Here is a 23851-nt window from a genome sequence, read left to right as displayed (position 1 = left end):
TGAACTTTGTAACAACTCGCACTTGACATTTTATGCTCTTTTGACATTTTGGATATGTTGGTATTTGCGGTTATGACAGGTGTCTAACCCTTTTCAAATAATTATGAAGATGATGATAATATTGTTGCATATTGAATGAAGGCTTACTGTGAGCTCTGTGTGAAGTTTGCAAGGATATGTGAAATGTCTCCGATTTCTCTCCTGTCAGGAGAGTTGGGTCTAGCAGTGATATAAGAAATTTGAGATGAAATGATTCATGAATTTATGATTATGTTAAACAATTAATACATACATTTAAGACCTCGTCGGTATACAAATGTTTTTAGATAATATAAAAGTTGTACACGAGCTTATACTCCACCTGATAGTAAGTAGCCCAGCTATCCATGCACAACTTCTATCAACCCGAGATAAGATCAGAGTTCTGCCTGAGGTCGGCAACAGATACATCGCTACCTCTCAATACTCTGTTTTAACGCCTCGATTAAGGATATGTCTCTCTTACGAAACTTAAATTCAGGCGAGTAGGCTTATGTTTTTTAATGAAAATTAATTTATAATACGCACGTAACTTTTGAAATATCAGAGGCGCATCCCTTTTTTTTCGTGGGGAAACCCTTCATGGGTTCCTCTCAGCTGCGGGGGCAGCGGAGAGGATATGCGGGATTCCTACCGGCTAATACCGGTCGGCTAGTACCGGTAAAAAAAAAGCAGTGATAGCCTAGTTGTTAAGAAACTCGGCCTCTCGATCGAGGGGTCCGAGGTTCAAATCCCAGACACGCACCTCTGATTTTTCAAAGTTATGTGCGTATTGGAATTTAATTATCACTTGCCAAACGGTGAAGGAAAACATCACCTGAGAGATTTATAAAAAAAAGAACTCAAAGGTATGTGAAGTCTACCAATACGCACTTGTCCAGCGCGGTGGACTATGGCCTAATCCTTCTCATTCTGAGAGGAGACCCGTGCCCAGCAGTGGCACAGTAATGAATTGTTGATGATGATGATGAATACCGGTCGGGACGACGCGTACGCTAGTAGCACTCGTCCGAGGTCCAGACGAGATACGAACCCAGAATTTATCACTGATGATGATGGTTCCAGGCTTTAGGCAACATGTACTTCGCACACACGTCTCTCACAGACCTGAAGATCTGGGACTTCGAGCTGAAGAGCTACGTGGAAGCTGTGGGCAAGGAAATCAACAGTGGTAACATAGAAAAGGTCACCACAAAGGAGAAGGCGAAGTTTCCGCAGCATTTCTTTCCTGAGGTGAGTTTTACTGTTAGATGAGGCATGATGGAAGTAGCAGACCAGCGTGAAGTCTACGCGATGGCAAGTAGTTACGCCCAAGGACATCGTACAATATCGGACAGTCATCATCTATTGGAAGTTAATAAACACATCCCTATTAAAATAATTTAGTTCCTTTTATGCTCACTGGCGGCGCTGCTACTTTATGTTTATCTGTGCTCTTATTCTTTTGACAACTTCACTCTGTTGTAACTAACGCGCAATAAACCGTTTTTTGTTCAATCTATTTTCGGTGTTAATTATTTATATTCCAAGAGGTTATGGGCCGTCCCGTATGCCTAAAATAGATCCGTACGAACAATTATTTATGCAGTAAATATCAGTAAAGTAATTCGCGGTAATTTCCGACATGAATATGTCTAACCTACATATTGAAAAACTCGCCGGGCGAGAAAACTATTCCACGTGGAAGTTTGCAGTTCGATCATATCTTGAACATGAAGATTTGTGGGAGTGTGTTGATTCTACTGGTCAAGTAGATCCTAAGAAAGACATAAAGGCCAAGTCAAAGATAATTTTGCTAGTGGAACCGATAAATTATGTCCACATCGAAAATGCAAAGTCATCTCGTGAGGTATGGAAAAACCTTCAAAATGCTTTCGAGGACTCCGGGCTATCAAGAAAAGTCGGTTTATTAAAAGATTTGATCAACACAACATTGGATAATTGTGTTAGCATCGAGGAATATGTTAATAAAATTATGAGTACCGCATACAAATTACGAAATATTGGTTTCGAAGTTGGAGACGAATGGCTAGGAACACTCATGCTGGCAGGTTTACCGGATAATTATAAACCGATGATAATGGGTTTAGAAAGTTCTAGCATTAAAATTTCGTCAGATTTTGTCAAGACAAAGCTTTTACAGGAGGTGAAAGTTTCTGAGTCTTCAGCGTTCCTTACAAAGCACAAAAACAACTTTAATACCTCTAATAAACACCCTAAAATAAAAGGAAAAGGCCCACGTTGCTACAATTGCAACAAATATGGACATTATAAAAATCAGTGCACTTTGAAGAACAATAGTCAAAATAGTTTTTCAGCAATTTTTTCAGCTTACAACAAAATAAATATAGATGACTGGTACATCGACTCAGGTGCAACAATGCATATGACAAGACGCTCAGACTGGATGTACGATCTGCAGCCATGTCCAATTGACAAAATAATGGTGGCGAATAGTAATGCTGTCTCCGTGCAGAACATGGGTAAAGTAAATATTCAGACCAATGTATGTAAAGATGTGCATCAGATCCAGGTGAGAAATGTTTTATTTATTCCTGAGTTGAGTGCAAACTTGTTATCAGTCAGTCAATTAACTAAAAATGGTTGTAAACTAGAGTTCACTGACATGGGTTGTAATATATATAATGCCAATAAGATTCTCATAGCAACTGCAAAACTGTCTGATAATATGTATAAGCTCGATACTATTACTGGGAATGCATATGCTGTAACTTGTGAGAGTAACACAAATATAATTACTTGGCATAAAAGAATGGGTCATTTAAATATGTCAGATGTAAAGAGGTTAGAGTCATGTGCTGAGGGTATAAAAATCACTGATAAAGAAGTTGATTCTGTCTGTATACCATGTTGTGAAGCAAAACAAACACGACTACCTTTTCCTCATTCCGGTTCTAGAGCAAAAGCATTGCTCGAGATAATACACACTGATCTATGTGGTCCGATGGAGACATCATCAGCTGGTGGTGCGAAGTACTTCATAACTTTCATAGATGATTACTCCAGAAAAGTATATGTGTATTTTCTAAAGAATAAAATGGATATTAAGTCAGTGTTTCAAAAATTTAAGGAAGAAGTAGAAAATGAGTTAGAAAAGAAAATTAAGATAGTAAGAAGTGACAACGGTAAAGAATATTGTAATAAGGATTTTTCTGATTTTCTAGCAGCTTCTGGCATCAAACATCAAACCAGCACACCGTATACGCCTGAGCAGAATGGTCTGGCAGAACGTATGAATAGGACTTTGGTGGAGCGTGCCAAATGTATGCTTTTCGAATCAAATTTGAAGAAAACTTATTGGGCTGAGGCAGTAGCGACTGCAGCCTATGTTATTAATAGATCCCCATCACGAGTTTTGGCTGAGGTAACACCTTATGAAAAATGGACTGGTAAGAAACCAAATATTTCACATTTAAAGATTTTTGGTTGCAAAGCCATGGTACATGTTCCAAAGCAGAATCGTTTAAAATGGGATCGTAAGTCACGTGAATTAATTTTTGTGGGGTACTGTGACAACACAAAGGGATACAGAGTGTATGATACTATTAATAAAAAAATGATAATTAGTAGAGATGTAATTTTCATTGAAAACACGGTGAATGTTGATAATATCACACAAGAAAATGTATCTATCCCACAGCATGTTTCAGTCACACTAAACTCAAACACAAACAATAGTTCTAACTCATATAATTGTATAAAAGAAGATGATGAAACAGCATCTGTCGGTGAGAGCTTACAAAGAAATACATCAAATATAACTTTGTCACCCACAAGCGCTGATGCATCATTTGACAGTTGTAACACTAACAGAAATGATGATGAAACATATTACCCCAGTGAGAGTGATGAGAGTGAAAACAATGACAGTTTCGATAGAAACATCACCTTGAGGTCACATCAAAAAGGTAATAATTTTATGTGCATTATGAAAATTTCAGATCCGTTAACTGTTGATGAAGCCTTATCATCTACTAATGCTAAACATTGGAAGGATGCAATGGATGAAGAGTATAAGTGCTTATTGAAAAACAATACGTGGGAATTGACTGATCTACCAAGTAATAAACATCCTATACCATGTAAATGGGTTTTTAAGACTAAAACAAATGAAAATGGACATATAGTAAAATACAAGGCACGGCTTGTTATAAAAGGATGTTCACAAAAACCAGGAATTGATTATACTGAAGTATTTTCACCAGTGGTAAGATTTGCTTCTTTAAGATATTTGTTTGGCTTAGCAGTTAAATATGATTTGGATATATGTCAAATGGATGCTGAATCAGCTTTTCTTCAAGGTGACATAGAAGAGGAGATTTATATGGTGCAACCCCCTTTATATAAATATGGTAACAAAGTTTGTCGACTTAAAAAATCTTTATATGGATTAAAACAGGCTAGTCGGCAGTGGAATAAGAAACTTGATTTTTCACTTAAAGAAATGGGGCTATTACAGTCTAAATTAGATCCCTGTATATATTATAAAATAGACAATAGTAACTTGATTTTTCTAGCCATCTATGTTGATGATTTAGTATTGTTTACAAATAGTCAAGAGTCAAAATTATATATAAAAAAAGAGTTACACAAGAAATTTAAAATGAAGGATATTGGCGAGCTTTGTTATTGTCTTGGTATACATGTAGAAAGAGACAGGAAGAGAAGCATTATATATTTGGACCAAAAGAAATACATACAAGAAGTATTACAAGGATATGGAATGTCTGATTGTAAAACTGTTAAAACCCCAATAGATATGAATTCAAAGTTACAAGAAAACTCAGAAGAAACAATAATTTTACATGATATTCCTTACCAAGAAATAATTGGGTGTCTTTTATATATCTCGCAGGTTACCAGACCAGATATAAGTTTTGCCATTAATATGTTAAGCAAATATAATAATAAACCTGAATTAAAACATTGGGTCGCTCTCAAGAGAGTCATGCGTTACTTAAAAGGTACTCAAGATTATAGACTGAGTTATAGACGGAACTCAAATGAAGCTATGACTCATGGTTACTGTGATGCAGACTGGGCTAGCTCAGAGGATGATCGGCGCTCCTGCACAGGGTACACGTTCTTGTTTCAGGGAGGAACAATCAGCTGGAACTCCAGACGTCAACCTACTGTTGCCCTATCCACTACAGAGGCAGAATATATGTCTCTGGCCTCATGTGTACAAGAAGCTTTGTGGTTAAAGCAGTTCCAAGAAACTTTTTGGCCACAACTCAAGAATGAATCTATGCTTATTTACAGTGATAATCAAAGTTCTATCAAACTTTCAGGTACTGATGGTTATCATTGTAGGACCAAGCACATTGATGTGAGGCACCATTTTGTTCGAGACAATGTACTAGGAGGTGCCATTGATGTTCGATACATACAGACGGATGAAATGGTTGCAGATGCCCTTACCAAAGCAACGTCACACACCAAATTGGCTTACTGTGCAGCGAAGATGGGATTATGTTTAAGGGAGGATATTGGAAGTTAATAAACACATCCCTATTAAAATAATTTAGTTCCTTTTATGCTCACTGGCGGCGCTGCTACTTTATGTTTATCTGTGCTCTTATTCTTTTGACAACTTCACTCTGTTGTAACTAACGCGCAATAAACCGTTTTTTGTTCAATCTATTTTCGGTGTTAATTATTTATATTCCAAGATCATCATTAACTAAGGACTAGAGGACTAATATGGTCGCCTCTTATTCAACTCGACCGTTAGAATGACGACCCGCGTGGCGGAGTGGTCACCATACCGGTCTGACACGCAAAGGGTCCCGGGTTCGATCCCCGGCCAGAGAGATATCTAAATGATGAATTTAGATTTCTGTTTCTGGGTCTGGGTGTTTGTGTATTTGTCTATGTGTATGTCCATGGCACCCACGACACAGGGAATCCTAGTGTGGGGCTGTGAGTGTAGAAAGCGTTTAAAGCGTTTATAATGTCTCTACGGATTCGCATTGGCTCAAGGTATAGTCCGCGCCAAACTTCTAGTCCGCTCTATAGTTGTTGCGCACAGGTGTAGTCAGAGTCAATGCGGTCGAACACAACCATAAGCATATACTCCGTAGCAACAGTAAAGCCACACTAACGCAGCTACATACTTGTTTTGCGACTTTTTTGTATATTATGAGAGGACTAGCAGTTTGGCGTGGACTATACCCAGCAGTGGGATAAAGGCGTTAAGCGATCAAGTATTTAATACCTCCGTGGCACGTGGTTTCTGTGTTTTGCGGTCACAACCGATCGATCGATCGATCGATTGCCGGTCAATCAAACATCTCAATTAATTTACGTTCCTGTAAAGATCTGTGAGAATCTGAATATTTATTGAAAATTCTTACTCGAAACAAATTAAATATGGGTTAATTTTCTTTTTCAGTGCAAATGGTCGCGTAAAGGCTTCTTGCGGACCCGCTGGTCGATACGGGGCACCTCAGTGGAGTTCGTGAACATACATCTCTTCCACGACGCGTCTAACCTGCTCGCTATGGAACCCTTCCCGTCTGTAAGTATGCATTTTATTAGTTTTTATGTTGCTTTGTTAGTTTTTTAGTATGAGAGACTCTTGGTACTGAATTTTAAACCAGTTAATGCCAATCTATTGAACTACATTTTAAAAATTTTAATTTGGATGATAAGGCATAATCACGTAAGGGTATGTTTTCGTTACAATACGTTCTTAATTATTTTATGTTAATAAGAGTATTTAATTGCTGGTGAGTAGCAATCTAGCGGGAAACTATGTAAAAATAAAGAAGAATATTATAGGATATTATGTCCTCCAGAATATAATGATATTTATTTTTTTAATCATCAGGAATATCATTTTTGTTTTAAATATCAATAATTGCAATCTATGTTTAATGTAATATTTCAATATTATTTAATGCTATGTTTTTTTTATACATTTTTATTCACTTAATTGATTGTACATTTTCATTCACTTTTGTCTCACATTATAACTGTATTGTTTTCGTTTAATTTTAGTGAATTGTAGTTTGTATCTATAATTGAGGTGACACTCACCAAGATTGTAAATCTAAACTCGTATCTAATATATAAAATTCTCGTGTCACAGTTTTCGTTGCCATACTCCTCCGAAACGGCTTGACCGATTTTGATGAAATTTTTTGTGCTTATCCGGTATCTATGAGAATCGGCCAACATCTATTTTTCATCCCCCTAAGTGATAAGGGTTGTTCACCCTTAACGTTTTTTTATTTATATGGCGACACAACGTTTGCCGGGTCAGCTAGTAAGATGTAAAATAGTGTTAGCCTTGTTGGTACAACTTATGAATAAATAAATAAATAAGATGTCATAGAATGGATTCTCACTGAAAATAAAGGATGGAGTTGTTATTGAACCTTTTATTATAAAAAATGTCCTTCAGTTACAATGTCTACATCGTTATCAATCATGCATGCAATGCATAACGGACGCTCCAAGATGAATCAATTATTATACTTTCATATATCCCCATAATATGGGTATTGAATGAAAGGGTTTTCTGGAAGAATGCTAAAAATGGTTTTAAAAACTTTTTTGCTATGATTTTTACATTTCTTGTTTTTGTTATTAAATTATTGTATTTGAGCGTGTAATTTCTATACATGGCGTATACTGGCAAATGTAATGAAACATTGAGATTTAGATACTCGTCGAATACAGACAAACAGGCGTGAACATGAGTATATAAATAACTTTCTGATGCGGTTTTAGTTTTTTGACGAGTACCAAAGGGTTATGAGTCTGTATTTGTACGCATTGATTATATACTCGTCTTTGCTCACGCGAAATATATCGCCGAATATTTGGCGATAATCTAAATAAGGCTTAACATACTTAAATAATATATATGTTTTCAGGTGTATTGTAGGAGCCGTCGTCGTGCATTAAGACACACTCTCCGCCATTTGCATTCAGACATCAACGCCGCACCGTACTTCATCTTCGGCGACTTCAACTTCAGGACGGATACTGGAGGTGTTGTTAAGGTGAAATTCAACTTCATGTATCGTTAATAAGATAATATTTTCATCAGCTCGACCGATAGATGCTTGCTACCCCCGGAGACTAGGTTAATGGAACCCTTTGTGGTTCGACTCCGGCGGCACTACCGTCACACCTATTTCTGCCTCGTAACAGCAGCGTTAGGCGCTTCTGTGTTCTGGTTTAAAGGGCCACACCCTTTAAGCCTTAAGGGAGACATACTTTTCCGAGGCGCTCCAGTTTAGTCCTCAGGGGTAGTGGCGTATCTGTGGCCGACCTCATCTAGGGATATCTAATCCTATCTAGGGTTGATTACAGTAGCCACTTATAGTTCGCGTAAAACTGCTAGTCCGCTCTCAATATAAAAATGAACTGCGTCGCCATAGCAAATTGTATGACTACACCTGCTCGCAACAACTTCAGAGCGGACTAGCAGTTTGGCGCGGGCTATAACACCAGGTGGACAGCGTCCTTCGCTAATGAAGTTCCTCTGCATTACAGAAAGTGATAAAAGACTAGCAAGCTCGGCAGTTACAAAGCGCTACTAAAGAAGTTCCTCTGCATTCGTTACAGAAAGTCACAGAGGACCTGCAAGCTAGGCGATTACAAAGCGGCACGAACACTGACGCATCGAGGCTACAGTTCAGAGCGGGCGAGCGGCTCGTGCTCTCCGTTGGCAAGAAGGAGTTCGCGCATTGCGACCATCAGAAGATATTCCGCGAGCCCTGGGTACGTGGCGGCTAGGTCACACACACAACACACACCGAGACACGTGTACACACACACAACACACACCGAGACACGTGTACAAACACAGAGCGGAGCACGAACATGGAGCAACGCGGCTTTGTTCCGCGCGGGCGACTTGTTTGCAACGGGCATTAACTAAATAATCTAAATATCTTACAAATACTACGGCTGCTAACTACTTACAAACACAGAGGGAAAGCTCTCTCTCTCTCACACACACACACACACACACACACACACACACACACACACACACGTACGCACGCACGCAAGCACGACAGAGAACGACAATTTCAAAGCGAGACTTTCTTGTATACTTGACCTTCAGTACTTCCAGGAGCTGCGCCTGACAACTCAGATTTTTTTAATAATATGGGACTAGCAGACGAGTATGCAGTCCACCTGATGGTAAGTCGCTACTGCCGCTCATGGACATCTGTAAACCACCCCAGATAGGATTAGATATGCCTACCTGGAGTCGGCCATAGATGCGCCGCCACCTCTGAGGACTAAGCTGGAACGCCTCGGAAAAATATGTCTCTCTTACCACACCCTTCAAACCAGAACACAGCAGCGCTCAACACTGTTGTTGAGGCAGAAATAGGTGTAGCGGTGGTGCCGCCGGAATCGAACCTCAGAGGGTTCTACCACCTTCAATACACACACACTTCAATACACATACGCATAAACATTCTCCTATCTATAGCTCACATTTCAATCACTCAAATGTTCATCATGTACCATTGTTCCAGCTTCAACGTTTCGATCGCGAATTGGAGGCGTTACGACCGCATCTATACGAGTTTCCCGTGAAGTTCCCGCCCACGTATCCCTTCGAGGAAGATGTGCATCTCCCCACGCATTATATGAAGACTAGGTGAGCTTGCGCTGCACAGTGAAGTAATAATCTACAATAGGTGTCTTTAACCATTTTGATCTGTGTGTCATGGGTGCCAAAGATATGAATAATGATTAGTAACCAAATAACCAGATCTATAGGAGATGTCAATGGAGGTACAATTTTTTTAGACCTATAATGATGGTTGTATTTATATGTCAAATTTTTTAGACATATAAATGATGAATTTACTTATATGACTAAAAAAATTGTGCCTTTCACGGGAGAGTCCGAAACCTCTGCATGTTAGACCTATCACGTGACCTGGCTGAGAAATGAGCTGCGGACCTGCGCGGTTCTTGGTGTTATACAAATAATATCTAACATTTTGTTTTACCAGGTGTCCGGCGTGGTGCGACAGGATCCTGCTTTCACAGTCCGCTCGCTTGCTGATACAGCAGTCGGATCCCAGCCGCACGGGGGAGAATAGATTACATTCTTCTAGGTACTATAAACTTTTAAACTATTAGAAATTATCTTTTTTATAATACTGAAAAAGCAAACGACGATGCACTCCACGAGATGGTAAGTGGCTACAGCCGTCTATAACTCTGTAATTAGCCCAGATAGGATTTGATATTCCTATCTGGGGTCGGTCATAGATGCGCCGCCTTAACACTGTTGTTAGCTGATACCAAATTTTAGAACAATAATAAAATAAATAAATAATGAAAAGAACTTGATAAATTAACAAGTCCAAACAAACACTAAGGAATATACTAAACAAATCCTATTTAAAACATTGATTACTTAAAAAGGAAAAATACTTAAATAATAGATTTAGATTATAAAATAATATGTACTATTGCAGAAAGTCAGTAGCGGAGTCCACTGACAGCGGCAGCGGCAGAGTGTCTTCATCCGACAGTAGCCCTGCTCGCTCGGGGTCTCCGGCTCGACAGAATAGTCAGGTAATGTTATGTTATTGTATTATCTCAAAATAATTGGTGATTTTTTCAAAAACGTACATAGATGGTTAAATCGGAAACTAAAAGAAATTGCAAAAAATGTATGCAGTTATGAGGTTTGATATTTGAATAAAATACAATTTTTATTGAAATGGATGATTTTTGATTGATGAAATATAATAATTTTTCAGAATTTGATCTTTAGCTAATACATTTCGTGTAAAGTCCGCGCCATACTTCTAGTCCGCTCTGAAGTTGTTACGCGCAGGTGTAGTCAGAGAGTCAATGCGATCGAACACAACTACAAGCATATACTCCGTAGCAACAGTAAGGGCAAACTTTGGCGCGGACTCTAACACACATACACCTCGTGCGTTCGGATGGAAAATTTGTTTTTTTTCTGAACGCACTACGTGCGGTTTTACAATGAACTCGACCTACTCTCGGTTATGAAAATGTTTTTTTTTTTTTTTTCTAGTTTATTACCAAAAATCATGTCAGCATTTCTCGCTTTTCGTTATTTTTGTATTTTGACATCCACGTACACGGTTCAATCATATAAATATTAAGTCTTCAGTTATGACTTCAATAGCTAGCTACTACTACATAGCAATGGGCAACACTGACCACTGAACCCTTTTAACCCACAGAGTCCCAAGTCCCTTGAGAAGAAGTGCAGCGCGGCGGAACTAGACACCCTTGTGGTGCCCGGTATAGGTGTCAGTAGGAAGAGTATCGCCGATCCCACCAGTGTGCAACAGGCGATCAATGCTAGGTGAGTTTTGTTTATAATATAGGAGTAGCAGACTGGCATGCAGTCCACCTGATGGTAACTGGCTATTGCCGTCCATAGACATCTGTAATCAACTCCAGATAGTATTAGATTCCTACCTGAGGTCGGCCACAGATGCGCCGCTACTCCTGAGGACTAAGCTGGAACGCCTCGGAAAAGTATGTCTCCCTTACCACACCCTTCAAACCGGAACACAGCAGCGCCTAACACTGCTGTTATTAGGCAGAAATAGGTGTGGCGGTGGTGTAGCCGGAGTCGAACCACAAAGGGTTCTACTACCTTCAAAGAGTAGTGACATGCGCTGCTGTGTTCTGGTTGTTAGGCTCTGGTGCCGCCGGAGTTGGACCACAGAGGGTTTTACCACCTTCAGGGCATAGTGATTTGAAAGACCTGTCACAAAAGTATTATCACGAGGTAATTACACCTCTTTATGTAACTCATTTATGTAACTGTTTATATAATATAAAAGTAACTAACGGGCATGCAGTCCACCTGATCACTGTCGCCCATAGACATCTGTAATCAACCCCAGATAACATTAAATTCCTACCTGACGTCGGCCACAGATACGTTGCTACCCCTTGGGACTAAGTTGGAACACCCCAGATAAGTACCTGCCCCACCACACCCTTCAGACTAAAACACAGCAGCGCTGAAATTCTGTTATTAGGCAGAAAAAGGTGTGGCGGTGGTGCCTCCGGAGTCGTCTCTTCAAACTGACAAACAAACGAACAAACATTAATTCAGTAACTAACGATCTTCACAGATTTTCACACATAGAGAGAGATCACAAGTAAGAATATTATGTGTATGAAGGTGTATGTGTAATTTGTATGACATAGAATTTTATGAATGGATAATGTGAGTGTTTTGTGTTTGTGGTTTTATTTTAGAAGTTATATTTCTATAGATAAAAGTAATAAAATGATTTCAAAATATTTTTACTAATAATATAATAATTAAAATAAACTTTTTTATTTTTAGTTCTGGCAGAGAAGTATGACTTCTAAATTTATTTATTGTCTTCATTGGTCAGTTTTACCCTATCATACTCAACAAATATTGTTATTATTGTTAAAAATGTTATGTGAGATTTATTGTGTAAAGTTTTCTATTCTTATAACCAGCATCTTAACTGTTGTATTTTGTGAATATCAAATTTAAAAGTATATTTTTATTATTAAGTGTGATGATGTCGTCGGTGTGTTGTATTTGCACGGCATAAATATGGGAATAAAGTAAATTAAAAAAATATATTTATATATACAATCAAATTGAGAAATCTTTTTTAAAGTCGGTTAGAAAGGGTTATCAAAGAAAAACTCGTATTTAAATTTCGTTGCATATTATTTGTGATGATGTCGTATTTGTACTGCATAAGTATTTGAATAAATGTGTTATAAAAGAAAAACATTTTTACCGTTTTGGCGGTATTCGTAAAAAGAGTAAAGTTAAAATTTATAACAATAAAAACTGGTGTAACTTATATATTTACTTTACAATATAATTTACTACAAGTAATCACAAAACAATCATTTTTATACATCAAAATAGAATAAAAATATATTTAATTTCAATAAAACTTCAATGAATAAACAAAAACCCTTTGTCTATCATCATCACTCTCAAGTCGTGGCTTAATTTGTCTATCATCATCACTCTCAAGTCGTGGCTTAATTTGTCTAACATCGATCACTCTCAAGTCGCGGCTTAATTTGTCTATCAACGATCACTTTCAAGTCGTGGCTTAAGTTTTGTACAAAATCCCTTTGACTATCTCTTCAGGGTAGACTCTGAGGGCTCGCCGGGTCGGCGGCGGCTGGTCCGCAACCAGTCTGAGGGCTCGCCCAAGGCGGGGGAGGGCTCGGAGTTGCGTCGGCTGGTCGACGTGCCCGCTAGGCGACGGAACGAGTACGGTGTTATTGGGGAGACCGCGTGTATGGGGGATCATAAGGTGAGAAAAATATTATCTTGAATTGCCCCATTGGTAAATATAAAAGCAACATAAGACAGGTCATTGCAACGAGAAATTCTACTTAGTTTTAATATAATTACTTAAATTATTTCTAAAAATAACTTTATCACTAAATATCTTTGTCTTGCTCTAATAGAGTCGTCTCTTATCAGTAATTTTAATGAATAAGATATTAGTGGAAACTTAGCTGATATGTGAACTAGTTTTATGACCTATTTTTCAGTGTCATGTTGTATTGTATGTTTCCTAAATAAAAAAAAACATGATCAGCGAGGTCTAGCAGACTAATGGAGCGGTCCACTCTGGACCCCCGGTACTGGAGCCCCCCAAACACAGTTCCTATCAACGAAAAAAGTTAAATATAACAGTAACTTTGACGGTAGCGATGGAATGTAAGAATTCTGTGTTGCACCAATTGATTAGTCATTAACGTCATTTGTGTCGCTGTCACCGCAATTTTAGTCGGAATTGACAGATAGGGAAGTTGACAAATACGGTAACTTTAACCGATGGAAATCGAGCGGTTAAAGTTAAGTATTAGTTATGACGTAATTTCAACCTCAACTAAAATGGTGTAACGAATTATTTTTTTAACCATGGATTTGACGGTTGGTTAGGCTTAATGTTAAAGTTACATGATGCAACCCACCCTGAGTGTGCCAACGCATCTGTGATCAGCTTTCGGTAGAAATTATTCTATATAGCCACAATTGTTGGGTGTAAGTGAATTCACCTTTAAGTGAATGGCTTATTCACTTTACTCTTGTAAAACCCAGGCGCACTTTTCTCAATCATCTTAATGACAAAATTGGAGTTCTTGGTGGAATTTTGAAGAACTTATATGTATTTATATAACTATGTTAAAACCAAAACACAGCAGCGTTTGACATAACCCTTTAATATAAGGTAGAAATAAGTGTTACGATGGTGCGTCGAAGGCGAACCACGAAATGTTCCAATTAAAAATATTATTTTTGTTACAGCCAATCTACCTACGCGTGATGCTGCAAAGCGATCGAGGTACGCTCGAGTGCTGTGACGTCATCCCGTGCACCCTGTGCTCCACAGCAACTCCTATCACCCCCCTCACCCCTATCCCCCGACACACCCCCAAACTCCCCCGCTTGCCCACCGACCCGGATATATACGCCACAAAAACCTCTAGTTACGAGAAATTCCCCGATAAGTTGAAACGGGCACGAGCTGGCTCCCTCAACGAGGCATTAAGCATTCCGTGCGTCGAAATAACCAAAGCCGACTATATTAGTCACGATCGTATTTTCGTTAATGATATTGATACAACACTGCTTAGTCCGAGACCGTGTTTAGATCCGTACACTCCAGAGAGTATCGAATCACATTCACCGAACGTAGAAAATGCTTCTAGTTCCGAAGAGATACGAGACATACCAACGGATACGTCGAAGATTAGTAGAGATAGGAGTGTTTCCCCGACACAATTAAAGAGTAGGTTAGACATGTTGTTGAGTAAGAATAGTAAAGTGAAAGAAATACCGGAGTTGCAGCGGCTCAACAGTAGGGAGTCGTGTAAGTCTGACGTCAGCAGGAAGGGCGGGCTGTGTTGCTTGGCGCTGAAGTGCTACGGGTTCTGCAGGCGGAAGGCGCGCAGGGTTCACTGCGATTGCGGGTTCAAATGCACCTCGTGACGTAGACAAGGCTTTATGTCTTTGTCTCGGTCAAATAAAAAAATGCGACTGTCAAAGCCGTTGCCTCGCTCGAATTAAAAAACGCACACGTCATATCAAGTGACATTTTTTTAACAATTTGTCGTGACATTACACGTACTGTCAAATGACATTTTTATGATGACAGGTGTTTTTTTAAGTTTTAATTCACGTGATTGGACAAATAATATTAAATTGTGTTGTTGAAATAAATTTAATTGTTTTTGAACCTATATGAAAAAATGCGGTTAGGTTTATTGTCTTATCTTTTGTTTTAGATTTAAAACTAAAACTTGCACAAATTTTGACAGATGTCATTTTTAACAGCTGCGGTTTTTTAATTCGTGGCTTGTGATCACTGCATTTTTATTTATAAATATTGTTTATTCGTGCAATCCATATATCTTGAACACTATCGCTAAATTTATTATTCAGCAAAGTCAAAGACATACCGGAGTTGCAGCGGGTCAATAGTAGGGAGTCGTGTAAGTCTGACGTCAGCAGGAAGGGCGATTGCAAGTTCAAATGCACCTCGTAACGTAGACAAGGCTTTATATATCTTGGTCTCGGACGACTTAAAAATAAAAATTAGGTCTCTATAAATTAAAAATAATCGCAGTAGTAGAAATAGTAGACATTTATTGAAACTTTTGACGTGTTTTTTATTAGTTTTGTGACACATTATATTAAATAAAGTCTTATTTATCTAAATTTTAATAAACCCGTATTTCTTTAAATGCGGGCTATCGACCGGACTAATGACATTTTATAGCGTTTTTTTAACTTTTCTTAATTGACCTCAAAAACGGTAAATTTTATTACTTTACCTTCTTGTTTTTCATAATTTCTTTGTTCAACCAGGCGTACATAATTGTTGTCATATGTCATTTCTGACAGTTGCGTTTTTTCAACTCGCCGGGCAATCTCAATGCATTTTTAATTGTAAACTGTGTTTGTTTGTGCAATCGATGTATTTTGAGGAATACTGCTAAAGTTGTTTTTTTTCGCACAAATGCTACATGGTATTATTTACCATTACGTTAATTGTGACGCTTAGTTTATGTTTTGACGCATGATTGTTTTTTATCTGTATTATATTTAATTAAAGCATGCATTTTATTAATTTTAACGCTAGACCTAGTGGTATATATTAATACTTAATTTATCCAAATTTTGCATACTAAAGATCAAAGTTAAACAGTTTATAATATCCAGGAATAGGCACGTTGACCGTATTAAAAAGCAAAGAATAAATGATTTCAATAAATAAACAATTTAAGTTTTATATAAACTTGAAGATTTACTATATTTTCAATGAAATAAAAGTACAAAATAATGCAGTCGGCCATATTGCTTAAAACGTAATTAGGGCGAATGACGTCACCCCTCTCGCGTATCAACTTATTGCTTGAACTTTTCTATGCGATGCCGAGGCGTGACGTCAAGTGGCCTTGATTCTTGCGTCCGTTTTCACGCTTAATTCAAATGAGGTATAAAAATGCTACTATATTCGAAAAAAAAAATAGGATTTTTGAATCTTCCATTATAGAAGCGGATTTCAAATGTACATATCATGCCTATTGTAATTTTGATCTTTGGTAGGTAAAACTGGATAGATTGAGTATTAATAAGTGTTTTTAGGTAACAGGTAAGACTTAATGTAAATATGAATATATTTTGATGTGGTTTTAACTAGTCGATAGCGCGGCTGTATATACAGGGTGTTTCGTCTTCGGTACGGGAGTCTTTTACGGTGCAAATTTTACCGACGAATTACCGATGTTTCTTGTTTTTCTTCGACTGTATAATTTCAGTTGGATGGTACCCCAGTTACATTTTCCGTTTTGAGGGTCATATATAAAGTGCCATATTTCTTAAACTATTTTACTTGGAGCAATAATTTTAATTACTACTGTTTACGCATATTCTGTGGTATTTACAAACATTAAAAAATATAGGCCGACGACCATAATTTTTCAGAAAAATAAAAATGAAATTTTTCAGTCACTTATTGAATTTTTTTTGTAATGTATTTAACTATGTTTTATTTTCCACATATTCAGCTATCAAATAAAATATCTTTGTGTTTTTAAGACTTCTATTTTGGTAGAGTACTATCTGTTAAATGAAAAAACATGTTCGCACGTCGGTAACAAAAAATGTAAATGGCGCCCATTTTGTGGTAGCTGGAGAAATAATAAAAAATAATCGGTAATTCGTAGATAAAATTAATGGTTAACCATTAAAGGCTCGAACCAATAATAGGACACCCTGTACATAAATAAATACAGGGTGTCCCGTAAGTACCACGACAAACTTGGGGAGAACATAGGTGAGGGTCTGACCTCTCTGGGAAAAAAAAATTACCTTAGTAAAAGTGTCACCGTTTTTGCACTATCAATTGTTTTAGATTTTTTGAGAAATTCAGCCCTGTTCATCTTTTTTCGTTAACTGCGTGTACAAATTTGGTGATGCAGTGTTTATTTTTTCTGTTAAATACTATCAGATAGTTGGTCTATCATATTGAAATGTAAATTGGTTAAAAGATGTAAAGGAACCATGAAAAAAATAGGGATATTTTTAGATTTTATTTTTTTTACTATTTTTTCCTCAACTTTGACTCGTCGCGGTGAAAAAAAAATGTACTGGACTATAAGTGTACGTTGCGCCAAAAAATATGTCCAGTTATTAGAGATTTGAAAAAGGTACCACACTTACTATTTAAAGTTGAAAAAAAAAGTTAAGGCCGTTTTTGCATGAAAGGGACTGAAACCAACTAAAACGTAATGATCGAGTTTTTATTTAAATTACGGTTTCTACCTACTCACAACGTGTCAGGCAGTACTAAATCACATTATTACCTAGTTAAACTCTTAAAAATATCATTCTTCATTTGTAAAAAAATAATTTAGTAACTAACTAGCAAACAAAGTATTACAATTTATTAAGTCAATTTTTACCTACTTTGAACAGTCGTTTCGAAGTGAAACTTCGTACATGTATGTAATTTGAATGACAATACCATAATTTGACATCTTGGAACTGATCTGATGATGGAGCCAGGATATGGATGGCAGATCTCTTACCAATTTAGCCCAAACTCGAGGGATTTACTAAGAAATGAACCATGCACTTGCTGGCTTCATCATCAGATCTGTTCCAAGATGTCAAATTATGGTATAGTCATTCAAATTACAATAATGTACGAAGTTTCACTTCGAAACGACAGTTCAAAGTAGGTAAAAATTGACTTAATCAATTGTAATACTTTGTTTGCTAGTTAGTTACTAAATTGTTTTTTTACAAATGAAGAATGATATTTTTAAGTGTTTAACTAGGTAATAATGTGATTTAGTACTGCCTGACACGTTGTGAGTCGGTAGAAACCGTAATTTAAATAAAAACTCGATCATCACGTTTTAGTTGGTTTCAGTCCCTTTCATGCAAAAACGGCCTTAACTTTTTTTTTCAACTTTAAATAGTAAGTGTGGTACCTTTTTCAAATCTCTAATAACTGGACATATTTTTTGGCGCAACGTACACTTATAGTCCAGTACATTTTTTTTTCACCGCGATGAGTCAAAGTGGAGGGAAAAATAGTAAAAAAATTAAAATCTAAAAATATCCCTATTTTTTTCATGGTTCCTTTACATCTTTTAACCAATTTACATTTCAATATGATAGACCAACTATCTGATAGTATTTAACAGAAAAAATAAACACTGCATCACCAAATTTGTACACGCAGTTAACGAAAAAAGATGAACAGGGCTGAATTTCTCAAAAAATCTAAAACAATTGATAGTGCAAAAACGGTGACACTTTTACTAAGGTAATTTTTTTTTCCCAGAGAGGTCAGACCCTCACCTATGTTCTCCCCAAGTTTGTCGTGGTACTTACGGGACACCCTGTATATGTACAAATACATGTTCAATGCAGTTAACTAAAGTTTTAAAATGCAATTATTAGCAGCCGTGTCGTTATTTTAATTGAATGAAGTTTAATAATTATTAAGAAGTGAAATTATACCAAATGGTTTATTAATCTAGTCTAGTTCTGCTCAAGTGGACCTTAAATCAGATCAAATTTGACTTTACTGTTAATGTATAAAATATTTTTGTTGTTAATAACAAGAAAAGTTTATATAGATAAATATAATTGTGGTCTGACTGCAATTGCAAAAAAGTTTAACTTTCTAAGAAGTTTGTACGCACCCATTTTTTCCAAATTGTGTCTGTCTTTAAGGGCTATTTTTTAAAATTATTGGAAAGGAACTCTTACCCAAACATAGTAGAGGGGTCTACTATGAGATAAGATTGGGTAATTTTAACATCAATATAATTTAGCGTTCCTTCAAGGTAACCGAAAAACACCACGCACGCAAAACAGCATATGGCAAAAAAGAAGCAAAAAGTTACCAAATTATGTGGGGTTCTCGTAGTAGAATAGTAATATGCCCTATGCTTTTTAGTGACATTTGCCCAATAATGAAAATGGGTGGGCAAAAATAAACCCATTTTTTTAATAATATGGTCCCTTATTTGGTATATAGTCCCTATAATATTAAGACTGTTGTTCTTTCAGCATTAGTAATGTAATTTGAACTTAATTCATAATTTGAATAGGATTTTGATATTAGTACGAATATAGCTAACTTTGAATTAAATTCATTTTTTAATCAAATAAATTTGAATAATGATTTAATTTAATGAAATTTAAATAATTTATTTGTTTTTTTACTTAAAACTCCACGAGGGAGGCGTCGGTTTATATGAACCCATTGATTTACAAATCAATTGATTTCGGATGTGCTTAAAAATGTCATAACATAAAGTACTACAATTCATCAAAATTGCTGCAAAATAGAACTATTTCCATGCGTCCAAATATCAGTGCCGGACGCCGGTATATGTATACAAAAGTTTAGAAGATGTGAAATATATTTTGACTAGTTTTGTAATATTATTTGGATTAAATATTTTATTATATTTTACTGTTCTAAATTGAGTTTATGTCAAGTTGACATGAATACATTTAAATGAATCATACACTTATTCTTTCACTATGAAATTATGTTTTAAAAAAATACAGTTTGACATGTTTTTATCATCGAATTTGGCTGAACCTTTTTTTCATTATTTTTTCGTGAATTTAGTACTAAACCCCGAAGCCAATTTGTTTTAAAATCAATGACGGAACTTAATATATTTTTATTATGCAGAACAATCAATGGTATTCAAAGTTAAACTTCGAATTAAATCTAAAAATAAAAAAGGAATTTAACCAAAATAATACAACTTTTATTCAAATCTTACAGGCTGAATAAAAAAAAAATTGTTTATCAAATTATTCCATATTTTTTTCTTAATTTTCAATAATAATTTGTTTTTGCAATATTTTGAATGTCGCTTTAACCCTAGTGCGTAGTAAGTGCCGCTCTCATTGAGAATAAAATTAGATTTTTTTGAAAATTGAAAAATTTCTTAATATTCTAATATTTCGTACTAATACTCATAGTCCTTAAGTACGTAATGCACTTAAAGTATTTAATTATAAGACAGTGTTGTATTGTTGTGGTGCTTTATACATTGGTAATAAACATTCCGCACTGATCATTTATCTTTTTATTTTGGTTTATCATTTTATTTTCCTTTTATCTTTTTAATTATTTTGATTGTTAGTGCTAGTAGCTTCAATACAAACAAATAAAAACACATTGCTAAGTCATAGACAAAAAAGAAATATACTTTTAATAGAGTCTGGTACAATATTAGTCAAATTGATCTTATGTAAAGTAACCTCGACTATTACTATTGGCACAGATAAGTATTGTGTTGATATGAAAATGTAGTTCTCTGCACTTTTAAAAGCATTTTTGGTGCAATCAATAATTACTTACTTTTTAGAAGTCTATTTTTTTGTTCTCTATTTTTTTTTTATCATTTTTGTTACTGTAAGCATTTTTTGTAAAAAAACATACTTTTCATAAGTTTTCCACTTAACTTTTAGTTAGTATTTTATCTGCAGCTTTATTAATGTAGTTTGTTTTATATTAATGTAGTGTTGTTTGTTCGTTAGTTTGTCTCGAAGCTATCAACTTACTGCTATGTGTTGTGGCGATTGGCTTGTGAGTATTTTTTGTTCTTTTTTTACATTTTTTAAGAATTTTCAAGGCATTGGCGTAACTAAACGTTTTTAAAAAGGGGTTTAATTAAGAATAATAATTTTAATAATTTTTTTATAGATACTGTTGTAGTAAAGTAGTTAATATTTAAGTTTTCTAACGCCAGTTATAAATAATTAATCTATCCATGATTTGCCTACTAAAGATCGAAATCTACTAATGTCTAGTATTAAGAAATTGATCTGTAGGCATAACATAGATAGACTAAAGTTAACAAATATTGTTAAGGAGATACTCAAAAACCAGTTTTTTTTAATATTGTCGGAAGGTAACTAAGGGTTGATACAACCCTTCCAACCATTAGTTATGCCAATGCCAATGCTCATTTAGTAGTAGCAAACGAGCATGCAGTTCACCTGATATAGTCACCGTAGTCAAACAACCAACTCTGTAAAATCTACTTGTTAAGTATTTTTACAGTTATTTTATATTACTAGCATAAATAAATTTACCCACTTTTACTTGTATGTATGTATGTGTGTATCATTCTTTGGCACGCCCAACCCAACCCAACCCAAACGGTTTGACATATTTCAACATAATAATATGAATTGTCGTTGGATTCGTCCAAATTGCGGGAGTGTCTTAGACTATATTTCTAAACAGTGTGCATTTTTGTTTTTATAATAATATCTTTAGATATCTGTTTAAAAGTCGACTTCTTATTCTAGAGGCCGATTCAATAGACTAAATAAACTACATAAATCAGACTGATTAGATAGTAACTGCAACAAACTTTTAAAAAAGTTCCCCCAATTTTTAATTAATAAAAATATATCTATTTTCCAGGCAACTTCCGCCACGAGTATCACTCGGAGACTTCGCCGAAACACGTGAATATACACGATCTGGACGATCAGGAGACACCAGACATCGCGGAGTCGCCCAACTCGCGGTTCATACACTTCAATATGGAGAACGATTGCAATATTTTCAAGGAAACTGATATATAAACCTATTCATTTGTGACTAAATTTCCAACATCTCATTAGGTATTCAGATTTATTGATACGTCACTGTATAATGCAATTCCCGATTTATTCATTTCAATATGAATAATGTTTGCAATATTTTTAAGAAAACTGACATACCTAACTGTAGATTGTCATACCTAGCTGATAATATTTTTCAGAAAGCTGATCTATTAACAACGTAATTTATGTATAATATTAACAATTGTTAACATAAATTATTCCATCGCGGAATTCCTCGCTTATCATTGATTTTTGCGTATTTCTACCCGATTGCGTCAGTAGGGAAATGTTTATAGAAATCGTTGCTTTTAATTATTGTACGTGATAGAGAATATTACAAAGATTCTCCATATTGATACGAATTATTATTTATTCACTTCATTATGGAGAATACTTGCAATATTTTAAGGCAACCACAGAAGGCAACACATGTTGTCAAACTTGCTTCGGTTAAAATTATGTTACTTAGTGAAGAAAATTCGAGAAAAAAAATAAGTACATTGATCTGAAAATGTACTAATGATATTTTTAATAGATAAAATCATTTATCGAATTGGAAATGGCCAAAACTTAAACCAAAAAAGTAACATCGGTTTGCCAAAGTGTAGGTTCTATTAAAACTTCCAAAAAAGTCCAAAAATATTTATATTAAAAAAATGAAATTTTCATTCATTTTTTTATTATTCATTCTTTTACAATCCTTATTTTTCTTATAGGGATCTAAAAGGGTATTTTATTGAAAATCGTCATATAACACCAAAATATTAGGTATATGTATAGTCAAAACCATACATTAATAAATAATGTATGGTAAAATTTCATAATTAGTGATGTAATGTTTTCTTTACGTAAGTTTATTTATTTGGGTGCGTATAACATTTACCTATTTAAGATTAATTTATATATTTCCCAAACAACCAAACTAGTCATTGTGAAGTATTAAAAAATAGACATAATTTCACTACCATTTTAGGTATTTTAAGTGAAAAAGTTATATCGTCATATATCAATTGGGGTTAATCGGAAACAGTTAATAATAAAAATATTTGTTCTTGTAAAATATATACCTTAGGGTATACAATTTTAAATATTAGTTAACATTGTCTAGTAATATCCAATATCACCAAACCATAATCTTAGTGCATTGGCAATACCAAAAAGTGTGACAAAAATTGAAAGTTTGCCAAAAATAGTAAAAAAACGATGTTAGCGCCAAAACATAGCCACGTTACTACTACAGCAGCCATGCTGTGGCAAAATTTTGAAATTTTATTAAACCCAAATATTTTTATCAGTATATCATAGTTAAATAGATAGTAAATTGATATATAACAGCTATATATTCATTTTTGGTCATTCTTTAGGAGTGGCCGTGCTTCGACAGTATCAATTCGGAGCATACATATTATGTCATAATAGTATATTGATGTCATAGGTGTATTAAAATTTATATTGACATAATCAGTGTAGTCTTAATTAGGGCTATGCCTTGCCATTACCGTATTATAAGTGTTGTCCACTTCACCTAAGCAATTATAAAGTACTGTTTTACAGCACAGGGTAATTGATTTGCAATTTTGCATTGTGCCACGCCTTTCAAACATTTATAAACGTATA

The 23851-nt window shown here is 35.5% G+C and overlaps 1 protein-coding gene across 2 annotated transcripts in view; it reads left to right on the top strand.

Moving 5' to 3' along the window:
• 5PtaseI (inositol polyphosphate-5-phosphatase A) overlaps positions 1-22375 on the top strand; it is a 39530-nt gene extending 17155 nt beyond the window's left edge. The window contains exons 3-13 of one of the 2 annotated variants that reach the window (XM_073079537.1): positions 1105-1272; positions 6455-6580; positions 7944-8072; positions 8641-8796; positions 9570-9694; positions 10056-10160; positions 10527-10626; positions 11274-11398; positions 13202-13370; positions 14375-14411; positions 22050-22375. In XM_073079537.1, the coding sequence (XP_072935638.1) occupies positions 1105-1272; positions 6455-6580; positions 7944-8072; positions 8641-8796; positions 9570-9694; positions 10056-10160; positions 10527-10626; positions 11274-11398; positions 13202-13370; positions 14375-14411; positions 22050-22213 (1404 nt within the window). In that variant the 3' untranslated portion in view covers positions 22214-22375. Of the gene's footprint in view, positions 1-1104; positions 1273-6454; positions 6581-7943; positions 8073-8640; positions 8797-9569; positions 9695-10055; positions 10161-10526; positions 10627-11273; positions 11399-13201; positions 13371-14374; positions 17359-22049 lie in introns of those variants that run through there. The other variant, XM_073079529.1, reaches the window with a different exon arrangement.
• Positions 22376-23851: the final 1476 nt, after the last annotated feature.

This window comes from Epargyreus clarus, unplaced genomic scaffold, assembly GCF_041222505.1.
Source record: "Epargyreus clarus isolate Ecla_fem2 unplaced genomic scaffold, WU_Ecla_fem_2.2 ptg000002l, whole genome shotgun sequence".
Classification (NCBI taxonomy): domain Eukaryota; kingdom Metazoa; phylum Arthropoda; class Insecta; order Lepidoptera; family Hesperiidae; genus Epargyreus; species Epargyreus clarus.
Note: the sequence above shows the minus strand (reverse complement) of the source record. Positions and strands in the feature narration are given on the sequence as shown.